Source organism: Alternaria arborescens (genome assembly GCF_004154835.1).
Source record: "Alternaria arborescens strain FERA 675 chromosome Unknown contig_30, whole genome shotgun sequence".
NCBI classification, from domain to species: domain Eukaryota; kingdom Fungi; phylum Ascomycota; class Dothideomycetes; order Pleosporales; family Pleosporaceae; genus Alternaria; species Alternaria arborescens.
The window spans coordinates 199995-215989 of record NW_021167885.1 but is presented as its reverse complement, the minus strand read 5'-3'; the positions used below and the strand labels follow the sequence as shown (position 1 = coordinate 215989).

At 52.9% G+C, this 15995-nt stretch overlaps 5 protein-coding genes across 5 annotated transcripts; all 5 read left to right on the top strand.

Moving 5' to 3' along the window:
• AA0111_g9895 (hypothetical protein) lies at nucleotides 1-954 on the top strand (the record flags this gene model as incomplete). Its single annotated transcript, XM_028656504.1, has 1 exon — nucleotides 1-954. The coding sequence occupies one exon, from the start codon at nucleotides 1-3 to the stop codon at nucleotides 952-954; it is 954 nt and encodes a 317-aa protein (XP_028502545.1).
• A 772-nt stretch (nucleotides 955-1726) lies between these two features.
• Nucleotides 1727-5098, top strand: AA0111_g9894 (Phosphatidylethanolamine; the record flags this gene model as incomplete). Its single annotated transcript, XM_028656503.1, has 6 exons — nucleotides 1727-2604; nucleotides 2656-2727; nucleotides 2789-3746; nucleotides 3877-4844; nucleotides 4897-4987; nucleotides 5042-5098. 6 exons carry the CDS (start codon nucleotides 1727-1729, stop codon nucleotides 5096-5098), a joined length of 3024 nt encoding a protein of 1007 aa, XP_028502544.1.
• Nucleotides 5099-6031: 933 nt separating this feature from the next.
• Nucleotides 6032-8815, top strand: AA0111_g9893 (Lon protease 2, peroxisomal; the record flags this gene model as incomplete). Its single annotated transcript, XM_028656502.1, has 1 exon — nucleotides 6032-8815. The coding sequence occupies one exon, from the start codon at nucleotides 6032-6034 to the stop codon at nucleotides 8813-8815; it is 2784 nt and encodes a 927-aa protein (XP_028502539.1).
• A 3522-nt stretch (nucleotides 8816-12337) lies between these two features.
• AA0111_g9892 (hypothetical protein) lies at nucleotides 12338-13536 on the top strand (the record flags this gene model as incomplete). Its single annotated transcript, XM_028656501.1, has 3 exons — nucleotides 12338-12570; nucleotides 12622-13362; nucleotides 13416-13536. The coding sequence occupies 3 exons, from the start codon at nucleotides 12338-12340 to the stop codon at nucleotides 13534-13536; spliced, it is 1095 nt and encodes a 364-aa protein (XP_028502538.1).
• Nucleotides 13537-15403: 1867 nt separating this feature from the next.
• Nucleotides 15404-15773, top strand: AA0111_g9891 (hypothetical protein; the record flags this gene model as incomplete). The annotated part of the gene is made up of 2 exons (XM_028656500.1): nucleotides 15404-15560; nucleotides 15628-15773. The coding sequence occupies 2 exons, from the start codon at nucleotides 15404-15406 to the stop codon at nucleotides 15771-15773; spliced, it is 303 nt and encodes a 100-aa protein (XP_028502541.1).
• Between the last annotated feature and the right edge of the window lie 222 nt (nucleotides 15774-15995).

Sequence of the window (15995 nt, the reverse complement as noted above, 5' to 3'; positions counted from 1 at the left end):
ATGGACTGTACCAAAGCTTCTTCCCAGCCGTGGGGCGTTGTCGCTACCAATGACATCTTCCCTATCAACGAAGCTCTCAGTTGGTCTTTCAGGATCTCCAAGTTGCAATCTGAGAAGGAAGTACTAGAAGACGGTCTTGCCAATTGTGTTACATATCTACAAGTTCTGCGCAAGAAGCAAGCTCGAACCGAACGACGATTGGTCACAGACTCCTCATTATCCCGGAAGAAGAGAAAGAAAATCCAACAGGGCAAGCGTGGATTGGAGAAAGAGATCAAGCACAGAGAACGAGACGAGCAGGCTTTCCTCAACAATCTCCAGGCTTGTAAAGCAAATATTTACATGGCCGAGACTATCTCAATGCCGTCTACAGCCATCTCATCAACGATGCCGGACATTGCTTCAATTTCGACGCAATGCTCGTATCCAGTAGATGTGCAAACTGAGCCTACCGAGATGAGCTGGAACGGCTGGACAGATGACACGGTACTCTCGCCCTTCGAAAAGGAGAGCAACAGCCCTCTCTTCGCAGACGATGTCGCTCCGGAAGAACGTTTGGAGATTGGTAATGTTGGCAATGTTGTTGTGACGATGCTTGAGAGCTTCAGGGAGTCTCTTCCTGTTCCGCCCTTGGAGAATATCAAGGCTAGACAGCAGGGGTTGGCTAACACACAAACGCACGCCTTGTTGAGCGCCGAGGCTACAATCTTTCAACCTCAGCATGTATACATGAGTCAGCGGGTTGCTGTCGATCAACAATTAGCCCAACTCCATCTCTTTTCTTCGATGGCGATCACGACTTTGAAGATGAAGGCGATGGAGCTTCTGGAAAGACGCATTGTTAGTGACGCGGGCATTGGTCCAGTGCGACGACAGAGTTCACTTGCGGATATTGATGAGGAGCCTGGAATCCAGACTGGACAACACCGCAAAAGCCGAGCAAGTTCACTATAGGCAAAAATCTTAGGATTAGGACAAGCTCTCTATGATGAGAGAACACGGTGGCATGTCAGGCAGACGTCTCATAATACCCCACGGCACTTAGTCGTATTGGTAGAGTCCCACCCTCATTGGCGCGTTGTGTACACTCGATCCGCATTTTTCCATGTCGTTCGATCGCTCTCGATCACACCTGTTTGAGTTTCAGCCTGGCGGCAGGCAGCGTGGGCGAAGGAATGGGCGGGCAAACATGGTGCAAGGAAGAAGCAGTGTTTAGTCGTTGGGGCGCAGGATGCAAGGAAGCTGCGTCTTGTTGCAACGTAGTGTTGAAAATGCAGATTTTTGGTTGCTTCCACATGTCAGATGGCTTCGGTCCATCGCTGCCGTTTTGGGTGAAGCGGATTGCCCCACACTGTGCCGTCATAACAGCACACCCGTGTTTGCGCGCCTTGCCTTGCAGACAAGCGAACGACGACTCCCCTCCCATACACGTTCAACATCCGCACGCTAGCCAGAGTTCAACACTCTGCGCATGACGGTTGGTCCGCACAGAAGAAGCGCGATTTTCTCTCGTCCAAGAAGAAACGGAGCCCGGAGCCGCGCTGTGTGGCCCCAACAACCACCTCGACTGCATCCCGGCAGTTCATACAGCAGCCCACTGTGCAGTGCTTGCATAGCGTCGCGGCAAGCTCGCGCCATAGCCGTCCCTGCAATATAACCCGCGAGCCCCTCACTCAGTTCGCGCCGGAAGAACCGACACCTTTTCAATTGCCTCATCTCCTCCAACATGGCTGATGTTAGCAATGGATCCAAGGGAGACGACGGCCAGCTACGAGAGCGGCCATCGGCTAAGCCGCTGCATCTCAACAACGCAGACGACGCTAGACAAAAGGTCCTGGAGCTGAATGACCAAGAAGATAAGAACCATAAAGATGACAACAAGAAACGAACCTATGGAAGAACTCCAGACGGTACAGGTATGTCCCATCTGGTGCTGTGCCCACGCAAGAACAAGTATCACGCATGCATGGCGCGTCCACCCAAATTCGGACCCGCTGTTACTGACGCTATACGTCTAGTCTTCATCGTTCCACAGACTCACGACATGGTCTCACAGCTGCTCTCGCCCTCGCAACCCAAGAACCTGTCCGATATAGCAGTCCTCGCTGTGCTTGCTGCCCTGATCTTGACCTTCGTCGTACTGCCCAAAAGCGCCCGCATACCTGTATTCGCAATCGTCTTCCTCTTCTGGCGCGCCTGTTACAATGCTGGCATTGGCTGGTTGCTCGATGGCCAGTCTAAACACAGCCGTCTCGTCCTTTGGGCAAAACAAAGCCATATCTTCGAGACGCCTGAATCAGGCAAGAACCCACGTCCCGCGCTGTACAAGCTTTTGAAGCGGGAATTAGAGACCAAGATCCCAAACGACTATAAGTTTGAAGAGGCGCCGCTCGAGTACAACACGTGGCTCGTGTTCAGGCGCGTCGTAGACCTCATACTCATGTGTGATTTCGTGTCGTACTGCCTTTTCGCCCTCGCCTGCTTCAACCGCCCCCAAGAGAGCTTTTTCTTGTGGCTCCTGCGATGGACAACTGGTATTGTCTTATTCCTTTTCAACCTGTGGGTCAAGCTAGACGCTCATAGGGTTGTAAAAGACTTTGCTTGGTAACCACCTTACTTGTATAGCGCCTGGGAATCATGGCTCACCATTCTTAGGTATTGGGGCGATTTCTTCTATCTCATCGACCAGAGTTTGACGTTTGATGGCGTCTTTGAGATGGCACCGCAGTAAGAGGCCCCATCACGCTTCTGATTGAAGAAGACACTAACGCACCGCCTCCACCCAAAGCCCAATGTACTCGATAGGCTATGCTGGGTATTATGGTATTGCCCTCATGATGGCGAGCTACAAAGTCCTAGCAATCTCCATCATCGCCCATGCAGCCCAATTTGCCTTCCTGTCGATAGTAGAGGAGCCTCACATAAATCGTTTGTACAACCCCCCACCACCCCGCCGTACGCGCCATAATTCTGGGGATCTTGCTATGGAAGATCGACCCAAAACTAGCCAGTCTGATGTGGCCTTCTCCGAGCCAGTCTTCGATCCCATCAAGCACCAACCTGCCCAAACGCACCACATTGTAGGGCCTCTTAACACGGATTTCCACCGATCCATTGATCTCACGGTAGTATTGCTCTCGTTCTACATGTTTTGCTTAGCTACGCTGACCCCCAACACCTGGCCGGTGCGAACATTCCTCTTCATCAACGCATTCGGGTGGCGGCTTTGGTACGCATTAGGATTGGGCTATATTCTGGATCGTCAGTCCAAGAAGAAGAACTGGACAAAACACTTCATCAAGTACGGCGACACCAAGGAGGAAGCTTGGCGTCAATGGAAATCTCTGTACCATATGAGTACAACCATGAGCCATGCAAGCTTCGTCGCTGTGGCATGGAAGATGTACAGTCTCCCATCGGATGGCCTGAATGGTCTTACTCTTTTTCGCCACGTTCTTGGTGCAGGTATGATTGTACTCCAGCTCTGGGTTGCCATGAGCATCTACGAGTCACTTGGCGAGTTTGGATGGTTTTGTGGGGACTTTTTCTATGATCCACCCTCAAGGTCATTGACTTACTCTGGCATCTATCGTTTCTTGAACAATCCTGAGAGAGTTCTTGGATTAGCTGGTGTCTGGGGGGTAGCTCTGATCACCTGGAACCCGGCCATCTTCTACCTTGCCACGACCGCACATGTTCTTAATCTCGTATTTCTCCAGTTCGTCGAGAAGCCCCATGTAATCAAGGTGAGTGCAAAATGTTTTGGAGTAGCCTGGCGACTACACGCACCTATGCAGGTTGTTACGACGTCTGAAAATCGCCAACATGTCGAGTTTGGTCCATATGTCTGTCCAAGCTTTACTGACTAATGTGTAGTTGTATGGTCAAAACTTACGCGAAATGTCTGGTGTCAGCAAAACCGTGCGCCAAGCACTACCAGACCCGGTTCGCCAGTGGCAATCAGCAGCCGATGAATATCTCAACTCTACCATGGAGTTCATCGAGAAATTCTTGGATAGTGCAAGACCGAAAGTGGCTGCCAGTGTCGACGCTTTTGTCAAGGACACAACGAGTCTTCTCAAGTCTTACCCAACGCGTATTCCTGTCACCGGTCGTTCATCGGAGCCATCTGGTCTAGATTCCAAACAGTACAAGCTCGAGGTTGAAGGTACCCGCTCACCGCCTACGGTAGAGCAACAAAAGAATGGTGGTCGAGAAGGAGAACTTGCAAGAACCCCAGCGATTCGTACAAATGACTTCAAGACACTCATCCTCGAGTACGGCGCTCCGATCAGAGTTCGTTGGCAAGCACCCATCAACCACAGCAAGAAGGACTGGATTGGCTTGTACATGGTCGCCGACAATCAATCCCGAGACGTTACACGCATCAGCTCTAACGGGCGATGGATAGCCACCAATCCAGACGTCTTTGACTCGACTCGAGCTGATGATGGCATTCTCGTGTCTGATAAACTCCTGCCTGCCAATGCCGCCGACGAAGAATCGTCTGATTGCTACACTGGTGAGGTAGAATTCCGCGGAGATAAGCTCTGGTGGACCACTGGTGTCTTTGAGTTCCGCTATCACCACGGCGGTCGGCATCACGTAATGGCACTTTCGCAAGCTTTCGAGATTCGTATTCCAAGGTTCGATGAGGACGATGTGGAGGTGGATTCTAATGACACGATCCAACGTGCCGTGGAAGAAACCCTGCTACCCATTATCCAGAACTGCTTCGACCACGATCCTGAAATCGCTCCATCTACTCCCGAGGAGCCTTTTGGTAGCCTAGTTGAAAGAGACGGGAAGTTTGCGAGACGGGTAGTATTTGCAGTCCACCAAATGTACGTCTCCTCCCTTGGTGCGTACCCTGTAGAGATTACTGATGGTGTCTAGGTTTGGCATAGAATTTGCCCCTGAAGTGGTCCAGGCAGATGGTACAGTCAGTCGACTTGCTTGGCGCATTCTGAATGCTAAGAAAGTCTTGGTGAGCCACTCACGAGCAACGACGAGAGGGCTAGATCACTAATGGTACTGGTAGGCCCCTTACAGCATGTCGTCGGCTACCCACGGCAGGAACACCCCAACACTAGGGTGAAGATTGCTTGGACAGTATCGCCACCACTGGCTCATGCAGAAAGAAGCACGGTCGGTTCTTTGTCTCTATGTGAAGTCGAGCTTGAATATTGCCCCGATGAGGAAGGCTTCTAGAGGATGGGCCCATCTGTCTGGCGAATAGCGGGTAGGATAGCGCGTGCAAGCCGTTCACATCTCCAATGGAGCTTGTCAAGACTGGACGGGTGGATGTATGCTAAGCTTGGCGCAAGCAGGTGACGATACGCGTTTTCGGGTGTTGTTCATTGTATATGCACGAGGCGTTGAGGAGGAGTTGTGCATAGATGCGATGTACTAGTGTAGAGTAGTAGGGTACATGGGTATAAAAATAATATATTAGTTGAAATAATATCGCACCTTGGACGAGACGTGAATTGAGCTACGGGATGCAGTGAAACGGCTGCGCACATACAAGTTGCTCATCTTGCATTCCAGTCCATTCATGGATAAGAAGTTTTAGATAAGATGCGGGGCAGGGTTAAACGTCATGCTGTTCAGCGTACTCTTTGCCCAGTTTTGGGCGTGCGCGGCGACCGAGATGCGGAGATGATCTTATCAGATGGGGATGGCGACGCGGTCAACGTGATTCGCAGCGGCTGGTTTAACCTCGGTCTGGCTCGTGAGAGCATCTTCTGGAAGCTATCGCGCCTCCTCCGCCGGACACATAGGCGTCGCATCAGATTTAACTCTACGTTAACACAACGGGGAACTGCAGCAGACTGGCGTGCTTTCACTCTCAGGTTGCATTGTTGTACTCTATCTCTCTATTTCGCGCTGCACGTGTCGTAGCCTCACATCGCTTGGGCGTCCGCAACTTCCGCATCCCAGCGGGTCCGCACGTCACCACGCGACATCGCGCCCCTTTGATTCCAACGTTCCTTGTATCAACCCAGCAACCCATCGTTAGCACCTCATGATGGGTAAAGGCTCCTCCAAGACCAGCACCAAGGTGCTACCACTCATCCCGCTCGCGTCGCCCCTCGCCGTGCTCCCGGGCACAACACTCAAGATCCCCATCACCAACCGCTCCGATGTCGCCGCCATCCTCGCGAAGATATACAGCATCAGCCCTACCGCGAAGCCCGACGCGGCTATTACAGTGGCCTGTGTGCCGCTCAATTCCAACACGCTTGGCCCGGACGGACAGTTGCTGATTGACGACGGACACCAGGGGAACAAGACGGTGTACGAGAGCGATCCGATGCAGGCGACCAAAAAGGATATCTTTGGATATGCCTGTGTCGCCAAGGTCAATGGCGTGCAAGGCAGACGGCAGGGCGATCTGAGTCTGATCGTCGAGGGCCTGGAGAGAGTGCAGGTTGTCGACGTTGTGCAGGAGAGGCCCTACTTTGAGGGAGAGCTGATGGCTGTCGACGAGTACATCGACATTGCGAGCGCAGAGCTCCTGAACCAGTTCAACCTCCTCAAGCAGCTGTCGCGCGAGCTGCTCGCCCTCGTCCGCCTCTCCGCCATCCTCCCTCGCACACCACAAGTCACGCTCTCGCCCATCGTCGCCCGGAGGCTCGAAATGTACATCACACGCAAGGACTTGTCCGAGGCTGGTGCGCTGGCCGACTTCATGGCGAATGTCGTCGAGAGCACACACGAGGAGACGCTGCGCGTGCTGGCAGCTGTGGATGTCAAGGAGAGAGTTGACAGGGTCATCGAGATCCTCCAACGCCAAATCAGCAGCATCCAGGGCAGCACACGCATGACAGTCACCACAACACAAACACAGGGCGGCAGCTTGGATATGGACACACTGCGCCGGCTGCAGCAAGAAGCCCTAGCAAGGAGAGGCAAGATGGGCGGTGGCCTGCCTGCTGGTTTCCCTGCCGGTTTCCCTGGTGGCGGCCAACAACAGGCTGGTGAAGAAGAACCGAGCGAAATTGACGAGCTGAAGAAGAGGCTACAAGACGCCAAGCTATCTCCAGACGCCGATAAGGTGGCTCAGCGTGAGCTGTCAAGATTGCAGAAGATGAACCCAGCACAAGCAGAATACCAGGTGTGCAGGAACTACCTCGAGAATCTCGCCGAGATACCATGGACCAAGACGACTGTCGACCAGCTCGACGCGCAAACACTGGTCAAGGCGAAGAAGCAGCTCGACGATGACCATTACGGTCTTGAAAAGATCAAGAAGCGACTATTGGAATACCTAGCAGTCCTCAAGCTCAAAGAGCAGGCGAATAGGACCATCGACGATCAGATCCGCGCCCTCGCCGAGACACCCGAGGGAGAGGATGAGGCCAAGGATCAGGAACCAGAAGACAAAGTTGCAAAGGAGCCTTCAGAGGCCGGGCAGCGACTGTTGGAGAAGAAGCGCATGGTCGACAAGTCCCCAATCCTGCTGCTTGTTGGACCGCCAGGAACGGGAAAGACTTCACTGGCCAAATCAGTTGCTACTGCGCTTGGCCGCAAGTTCCACCGAATATCACTTGGTGGCGTGCGCGATGAGGCAGAGATCCGCGGTCATCGCAGAACCTATGTCGCTGCCATGCCCGGTCTCATCGTTAACGGACTCAAGAAGGTTGGTGTTGCAAATCCAGTCTTCTTGCTCGATGAAATCGACAAGCTGGGCATGTCAAACCACAATGGCGACCCCGGCGCAGCCATGCTTGAGGTACTCGATCCGGAGCAGAACCACACTTTCACAGACCACTATGTCAACATACCCATCGACCTCTCCAAGGTCCTTTTCATCGCCACCGCAAACTCGCTCGACACTATTCCGCCACCGCTGCTCGACCGTATGGAGACTATCCAGCTCTCTGGTTACACCACACTTGAGAAGAGGCACATCGCTTCAAGACACCTGATCCCTAAGCAGATTACGACCAATGGTCTCCGCAACGAGGACCTGAGCATACCCACCGACGTGCTTGACAAAATCATCACATCCTATACACGTGAATCCGGCGTCCGGAATCTTGAACGCGAAATCGGTTCCGTCTGCCGTTCCAAGGCCGTCGAGTATGCCACGGCGAAAGATACAAACACGTTGGCGGCCTATTCCCCTGTCGTCACTCTAGAAGATCTTGACAGTACGCTCGGCATTGAAAAGTTCGCCGAAGAGCTCACTGAGCAGTCCTCGCGGCCAGGTGTCATCACCGGTCTAGTCGCGTATAGCACTGGCGGCCAAGGATCGATCCTCTTCATCGAAATTGCAGATATGCCCGGTTCCGGCCGCGTTCAGCTAACCGGAAAACTGGGTGACGTTCTCAAGGAGAGTGTAGAGGTGGCGTTGACATGGGTCAAGGCTCATGCCTTCGACCTTGGTCTGAGTGCAAGCCACGACGAAGATATTATGAAGACTCGTAGCATCCACGTTCACTGTCCATCTGGTGCTATTCCCAAAGACGGTCCTAGTGCCGGTCTTGCTCACACCATTGGACTCATCTCCCTCTTCTCGAACCAACCTGTCCCGCCTACGCTCGCCATGACTGGTGAAATCTCGCTGCGTGGGAAGGTTCTGCCTGTTGGCGGTATCAAAGAGAAGTTGATTGGCGCATTGAGAGCTGGCGTCGAGCGAGTGCTCCTACCTGAGGGCAACAGGAAGGATGCTAGGGATCTGCCGCTGGAAGTTACACAGGGTCTCAAGATCGAGTTTGTCGGCCACATTTGGGAGGCTTTGGGCAAAGTCTGGCCTGAGAGGTGGGAGGGCGAAGATGGTAGGAGGGGATGGGAGAGTAGATTGTAGATTGCAGACTTGTACTGGCTTGGGGAGTTGGCTTGGGGCTTTGCATTTAGCGTTGCATTCGTTACTGTTGATCTCAATACATCAGCATTGGTACTCATCTCTCCCACGCATACTTTCGTCTTGTTGAGTTAGAATGGCGTCATCTCATCTCGTGTCACTCATTACTCATGTATATAATCCTCTTCCTCAACTCACCTTCCTTGCTCAACTCGGGTTGCATTCCATGAGCCAATGACAAAGACATTAAATGTCACAAGATAACGAAAAGGCCGAGGCCTGCATTCCCGTGTAGACCCGCTGAACGGGCTGTGCGATTGTACGAAACGCGCGTCTTTCTGGGCTTCAACTTATTTTCTTTTCTTCCATACCTCTCCACCGTCAAACTGTGGTGTTCAAAACTAGCGAGCAGAACATGGTCTCGTTCGCCTTCCTTCAGCCAGCGCACATTCAGCGGGTATACGGTTAGCCCGAGATCTCCAACAGCAAGCCAGCACCTAGACAAGGTTGCGGCACGCCCAAAAGCAAGAACTCCGGGCAAACCTAGGTCTTGGTGTACAGTCTTTAGAAAAAGCATAGTAATCACTGTCATATCTATGCTCCTTCCTTCTGTTCTCAAGTTCTTACCGAAGTCTTGGTTGGTTGATTGACCATTTGATCGATTGTGGCTGGACGCCCTATTCTGTAACCTCCTGCGACTTTCGGGCGGGTATCGAAGTCTTGGGACTGGGCCATATGCGGCTTCATGTAGAGCGTACATTCGACAATGGGCAGACGTGGCCGCCATTTCTACAGATGTCGATCATGTACGATAGGCGCAATCTGAGTCTAACATGACGACATGAGCTCTAGCATCGCCATTGCGGCTATTATCACTTTTCGAGATGCTTGCCAGGCCCTACACATAGTTTTTATTGTATGTTATTTACTCAAAGCTAGTCGATCAAACGATTTCCCTGCATCTTCGAACAAGAATACCCGCTCTACAAGCCATCTATAGCAAGATCAGTCGGCGCCGAGCACGCGTCACCTTTCCGGCAGCGTCGGGCTCAGGGACCTCTCATTTGGGAGAACCATGGACGATCCTACTATACCAGCTTCCCAAAACGACAGCGACACTCAGACGTAGTAACCCGAAACGCCGGGAAAGAGTGGAGAGACGGAATCTGCGGAGGCGGCGGATGAGGACTGAGCTCTACGCGCAACGCACGGGACCGACAACACCCCAGCCCCTAACTTGTTCCCACAGCAGTGTTCTGGCCAAGAATACTGACTCATGCTTCGGATCCGAAGGCCCATTTCCACCAGGGTGACGGGTGGCGTTTCAGGGACCGTAGAATACTTGGTAACGAAGGTCAGGGATCTAAAGATTCAAGAGATGTTTCTTCGATGCACGCTGCACGGCTCGATGGGCATACCATTGTAGTCATTCGACGCGAGATTGAGTGTGTATATCCTCTGGACGGATGGGGTTTGGCACGCCAATACGTGATAGCAGTAGTGAATCGAGCCGCAAAAAGCATTTAGTGTAAGCTGCTAGTGTCATGATGGCGGCACAAAGCCATGGGTAGTTGTTGACACATGGCCGCTCTATGTGTCTCGACGGTGATACTGTATGTTTCTGTGCTATCCATGTTCCTCAACTAAAGTCAATAATGGTCTTTCTACCAGACCAAAGGTTAATCTTGCGACACGCCTACATGGGATGCAATTTCGGCTGCGAGCATCCAGATGCCATCCGGTGTTGACGTCGCATTGGGATGTCGCAGTCGTCTAGGTTTAGTACGCGTCGTGAAAGGGCCGATGTATCTTAATACTGGGATTCTGCGATCGATAACGTAGCCGCGATGCCCAACGGCGGCCAGCCGCGGCGGAGATGCCGGGTCAGCGAACGGAAGTTGCCGGTAGAAGCATGCGCCGTACACGCCGACTGCAAAAGAAGGACATATGAGGTCGCGCAATCATATGTGGTTGCTGGAGGATCCCAGAAACCATAGAGGAGGTAAAGTTTAAAGTTCGGCATTGCTGCTAATGAAAGCTTGCTGACGGTGCCGATTGATCAAGCGGAGTAGGCGAAGAGGGGCGTTGTCTCCACCCGTCCAGGTCATCGGGCAGACCAGGATTACACCAGTTTCCCCACCGGTGAATTGCGTCGCGGAAGCGCATCACTGAGGGTCGCTGCACATGGAAACTCGTCGTTGTCAGGCTCGACATGGCATTCCAACTGTCCGCCGTAAGCCCCGAACCGGCCCATGGGTAGAGCTGCATACATGCCCAAAACCCGCCGGCGGCGAGATGCTCGGTGCTACGCAGTTACCTTTTGCGGGCGTCGATGACATCGTTGCTTGGCTCTCGTTCATGTCATGGCAGAAAGGTCGGCGCATGCCAGCACAGCAAGCCGACTATCTACAAGTGCATTGCCCACGGCGCTGTGCCTCTTGGCAGGCGCGTGTGCGACACAAGCGATGAGGCGATGTGATATGGAGCATGGATTTGCTGAGTCGCTGCGGTGCAGACAAATGCAATATATATGGCGGGCAGCCGCTCATTTGCTGGATAAACAAGCTTGGGCGACGTGTGGGTAGTACCTGACACCGCACGAGGTGGGGGGAGGGAGGGGAATTGTTTCGATGAGTACAGACAGCACTGTAGATTGCATACTCCAATGGCCAGCTATGTCGAGCTGATGGGTGGTTTCAGAGGCTCTTGAGCCCTGTCGAAGCTTGGTGGAGAGAGGGCCCCAGGATGCGGGCAAAATGCTCCGCGGAGCGGGCAAAGCGCTTGTTCGGTATTGGTGGCCGCTGGCAAGCAGAGCGATCGATGCCTAGAAGGGCGACAGCTCCGCCGCGATCCCGCAGCAGACCTCGAGCCGTGGGCACCAAACAGCGACGCAGGCTCGGTTGCAGTCCGAATGCATGCAGCCGTCGTGTGCTACTGCTTCCCCGTGCACAACCTGAGCCCTGAACTGCGAGCTGCTATTCGTCTTGCCCGGCGATTTTCCCTGCGATAAAAGTCTCTCGCCGTACTCAGCCGTAGCATACCTTTGCAGTGCCCTGGTGTTGTCCGCCTTTGTGACCAACGGGCCGCGCTGTCTTTCTTAGCGACGCTTGTGAGTAGTTCGGGGTCGATTCCAGCCCACTGGGAAACCGGGCCATGGTCTGATGCGAAGCCCTCTGCACATACATACATAACTTGCAGCCGCCACCCTTTGTTACGTCGCCATCGCCAGGGCTCGCCGACCAGCTTTGACAGACGGTTAATTCGACCTGTGCGCCTTTTCCTTCTCTCCAGGGCAGTCCTTGGGTGTCGAGTAGATTACAGTTTACCAAACCTTCGGTGTCCCGCAAAGTTCCAGTGGCCAGACTCCAGGGATTTTTAGTTGAGCTGCATGCACGTCTGACGTTCAACGGCGCGACCTCAGCACCGGATCATATATTCCTGGGTCCATTCCAACTTTATTCATAAGTTAGCAGTGCTCCTTTGTTGCTTTGGCATTTCCTGGATACTTTCTGCCCAACGGCCACCATGACGACACCAACCGATACTGGCATGCCGGACAAGGGCAAGAATGTGGAGCGTGGTACTCTGGGCAAATATGTGAAGAGGATGAGCACCGTGTTCAAGAGGGAGAAGTCGAGCAAAAGTGTGCCGACCGTAGCGGCTGAAGCGTCTTCCGCCCCCCAGGCTGGGCAACAACAGCCAGTCGCGAAGGATGCCGCCAAAGAGGACAAAACGAAACCGGATGTCACACCCGCCACGTGAGTATTCGATATCTAACATCACTCTAGATTCCTATACTGATTCTATAGTCCCGTGGCTTCTGGCGTATCGGCACCATCAAGTCCAACCACCAAGGAAATGGATCGCAACGCTATGCAGCAGGAAAGAGCTCGTGCTCTCTTCGCAAAGTACGGCCTTACTCTAGAATCGCACGAGTGGATCGCCGCGCCAGCTCCCAAGCCTACCGTGCAGCGAGTGGAGAAGTCGATCCGTATGCGTGTCCACCGTAGTTGCCATCGTTGCGGAACTCTTTACGGCGCTGACAAGGTGTGCTTGCAATGCGAGCACAAGCGATGCAAGAAATGTCCGCGATACCCGAAGAAGAAGACGCCCGAGGAGAAGCAGGCTGAAAAGGAGGGCAGGGAACAGCCGAAACGAAAGAGAGTGCTCACCATCCGAACGAGAGGCGGAGACGAACTGGTATACCAGCCCGCAAGGCAACGCATCCGCCGTACCTGCCACGTATGCGAGAAACTTTTCAACCCCGCAACGGCAAACGTCTGCGATCAATGCCAGCATGTCCGTTGTACGAAATGTCCACGTGAGCCTGCCAAGCTCAATAAGTGGCCCAATGGGTATCCAGGAGATGCTGCTGAGCCTGACAGCGAGACCGAGGTGGAAAAGCAGCTTGACAAGTTTAGACGAACATGGAGAAAGCCCAGGCAAAGGGTGCGATGGCAGTGCGAGAAGTGCAATGGCCTCTTTCACAACAACTCGCCGCAGTGTCCTGGGTGCGGGCATGAAAGATGCGACAAGTGTACAAGATCACCGTGAGCATACCCATGATAGCGCCTTGCACATGTGCATTGCTAACAATCCTTAGTGTCAGGAAGACTGAAAAGGGAGACCGTTTTGATGCTCAAGTTGTGGCGGCTGTAGAAGCCAAGCTGCGAGCCATGGATGTCGATGATGACTCGCCCTCCTCCGCAGCTGAGGCTACGTGAGTGCAGCGGTGAGCGCATTTGAAATCGTTCCGTACTACAATCATCACGATCTTGTCGCTCCTTCATTTGATACCTATTACTGGATTCTTGCTCCTGTGTTGAACTTTGCTCAATGGTGACGATCCCGAATAAGCTCAAATCACTGTGACCAAGAACCCTGTCAACCAAGCTAGCTGCCACCTGGAATCCACATGAGGTGGCGTTTTCAGCGTGCAATGTGGGGTCTTCTATGTCACAATAGATATATGTCGTGCCTGTGAAACGAGTACGGCGGATGTCAGATGAGCTGTTGGGACTCATAAGGCTGCGATGTTACTTCAAAACGCCGTGTCTGTGTCTGAATCAAGTTGTGTTACGTGAGAAGTGCGTGGTGGTTAATATGAAGCAGTATTTGGATAGTGATAATCCTGACGGTGCTAAGACATGTTGCCTGTCTGGTCAGGACTCTGGTATCGTCCCTTGAACTATCTACTCCCCAACTTACAAGGAGGTCTCTGCTTACTTAATGGCGTACGGCGTCCAGTGAAGTGGGGAAGCGGCACAGACGTCCTCATTCGCGTGTTGAAACGTCACAATCCTCCACTTTGTCCTTCACCTCATCACGTGGCACTAATCTCAACAAAGAAACTGGTAGAGAAGGCATGTTTGTGGATCTCAAAGCTGGTGTTATTCTCCATCCACTACTTCACCACGGATGGAAGACATCAACGTCGCACTGCCCCTTGAGATTGCTGATTCGACGGCATGGTCTCGCATACCACAAGCTTGGTATGTGGTCGTCAGATGAATCATAGTCGATGCACAAGGGCTATATCACTCCATATACCTTATCAAGCAATCCCATCTCGACAACCGCTCCAATTTCCGCAATCTAGCCCATGCTTACTCACCCGTTGGACCCCCACTCCAAACGTCAAGCTGTGCTTTCTAGCTCGATGCATCCTGGTCAGCACATGGGAGCAGAGTTTGCAGATTAATGTGGCGCTCCGGGTCTGGATTTAGGTGGCCGCCTACTGAATTCCTCGTTCGCTGGTTACTGTTTGGGAGGATTACTTGGATGAATTGAGTGAGCGATTATCCCAAGCAGTAAGCCGTGAGATGCGTATTAGTAGATGCATAGTAAACTATGCAATCGTGCTTGGACAGTGTTAGACGGGATCGTAATTATGATAAGATGCGCAAAGATAAGCCTCGCAGTCGCAGATATTCGGGCGGAATGAATAATGGCTACTAGCACTCTGAAACAACCACCGAAGTTTACAATAGCGATGGGAGTATGATAGCGAACTAGTACTGCATCTGCCTGGAAGTAAAAGCCCCGAGGCCACTATTGCAGCTGTTGGACGCTGGCTTGGACATGACTTGCGGACCGACGCGCAATTGTGTACTGCTGTAGTTCTGCCCTGTCCCAAACCATTTACGAAACGGCACAAGAGCTACAGGACAAGAACGGGTTTGTCTGTGGATAATGGCTTGATCGGAGTTGATGTGGGAACCGAGCATCGAGCTCTCGCATCAGCTGACTAGGTGATGAAGACGACGCGTTCCTCACGCGTCTGTCGTGTCTGGTCGTCTTTGCTTGTTCGAAAGGGCCAAGAGAGTCGGCGGAAAGGGCACGGATGGATGCAGGCGCGCCGTGTCTCTTTGGAGCAGAGATGTGCCAAATATGCTGCGGGCTGATGCATGCGTACCTTGGATGGGCGTGTCGCGTGACGATAGTATTTCCAGTGACGTACGTCTGTGCGGGACATCAAACAGCTCCGCCCCGCCGCTTCATATACAAGGCAGCAGCGCCGCATACAATTGCCCAAAACCAAACCACATCTTCTTCACTCGACCAACCTCGACATCACGCAATACCGCCATCATGATGAACTTCGTCCTCTCGCTGCTCCTCCAGCTGTCTATGTTCATGCTCGCCGAGGCAGCTCCCATGACGGTGCAGTCAGCTAAGCCGTGGCAAGCTGGTACCGGCGGTGGCATCATTGGCTTCATCGTCCTTGTTCTCGACATCATTGCCTGGAGTAAGCAGCAACCACGTCCCCCACGCCGCGCTTGTCGCGCTTCGTTCAAAGCTAACACGTGCTGCAGTCGAGATCTTCAAGTCCAACCGCCCCGTCCCCAACAAGGTGCTTTGGGCACTCGTCGTCTTCCTCTTCCCCGTCGTCGGCATGATCATCTACTACCTCTTCTCCAACCGTCAAGCCCACAACACCTACGAGCCTATTCCCGCATAAGCGACATGACCGATCTACACGTATCGGACACGCTATGTACCCAAGATACATCCATGGGCCCCTGCAAAACGAAAGACATGTTCTCATGAGCGCGAACGCATAGATGCGATGAGGTGGTGCATAATATATAGGTTTTACTACTGGCATTTGGCGAACGGTGTTTCATATCTCATACCCGCTGATATAATAATCAATAAAGCTGATGAGCATCCACTTGCTTCC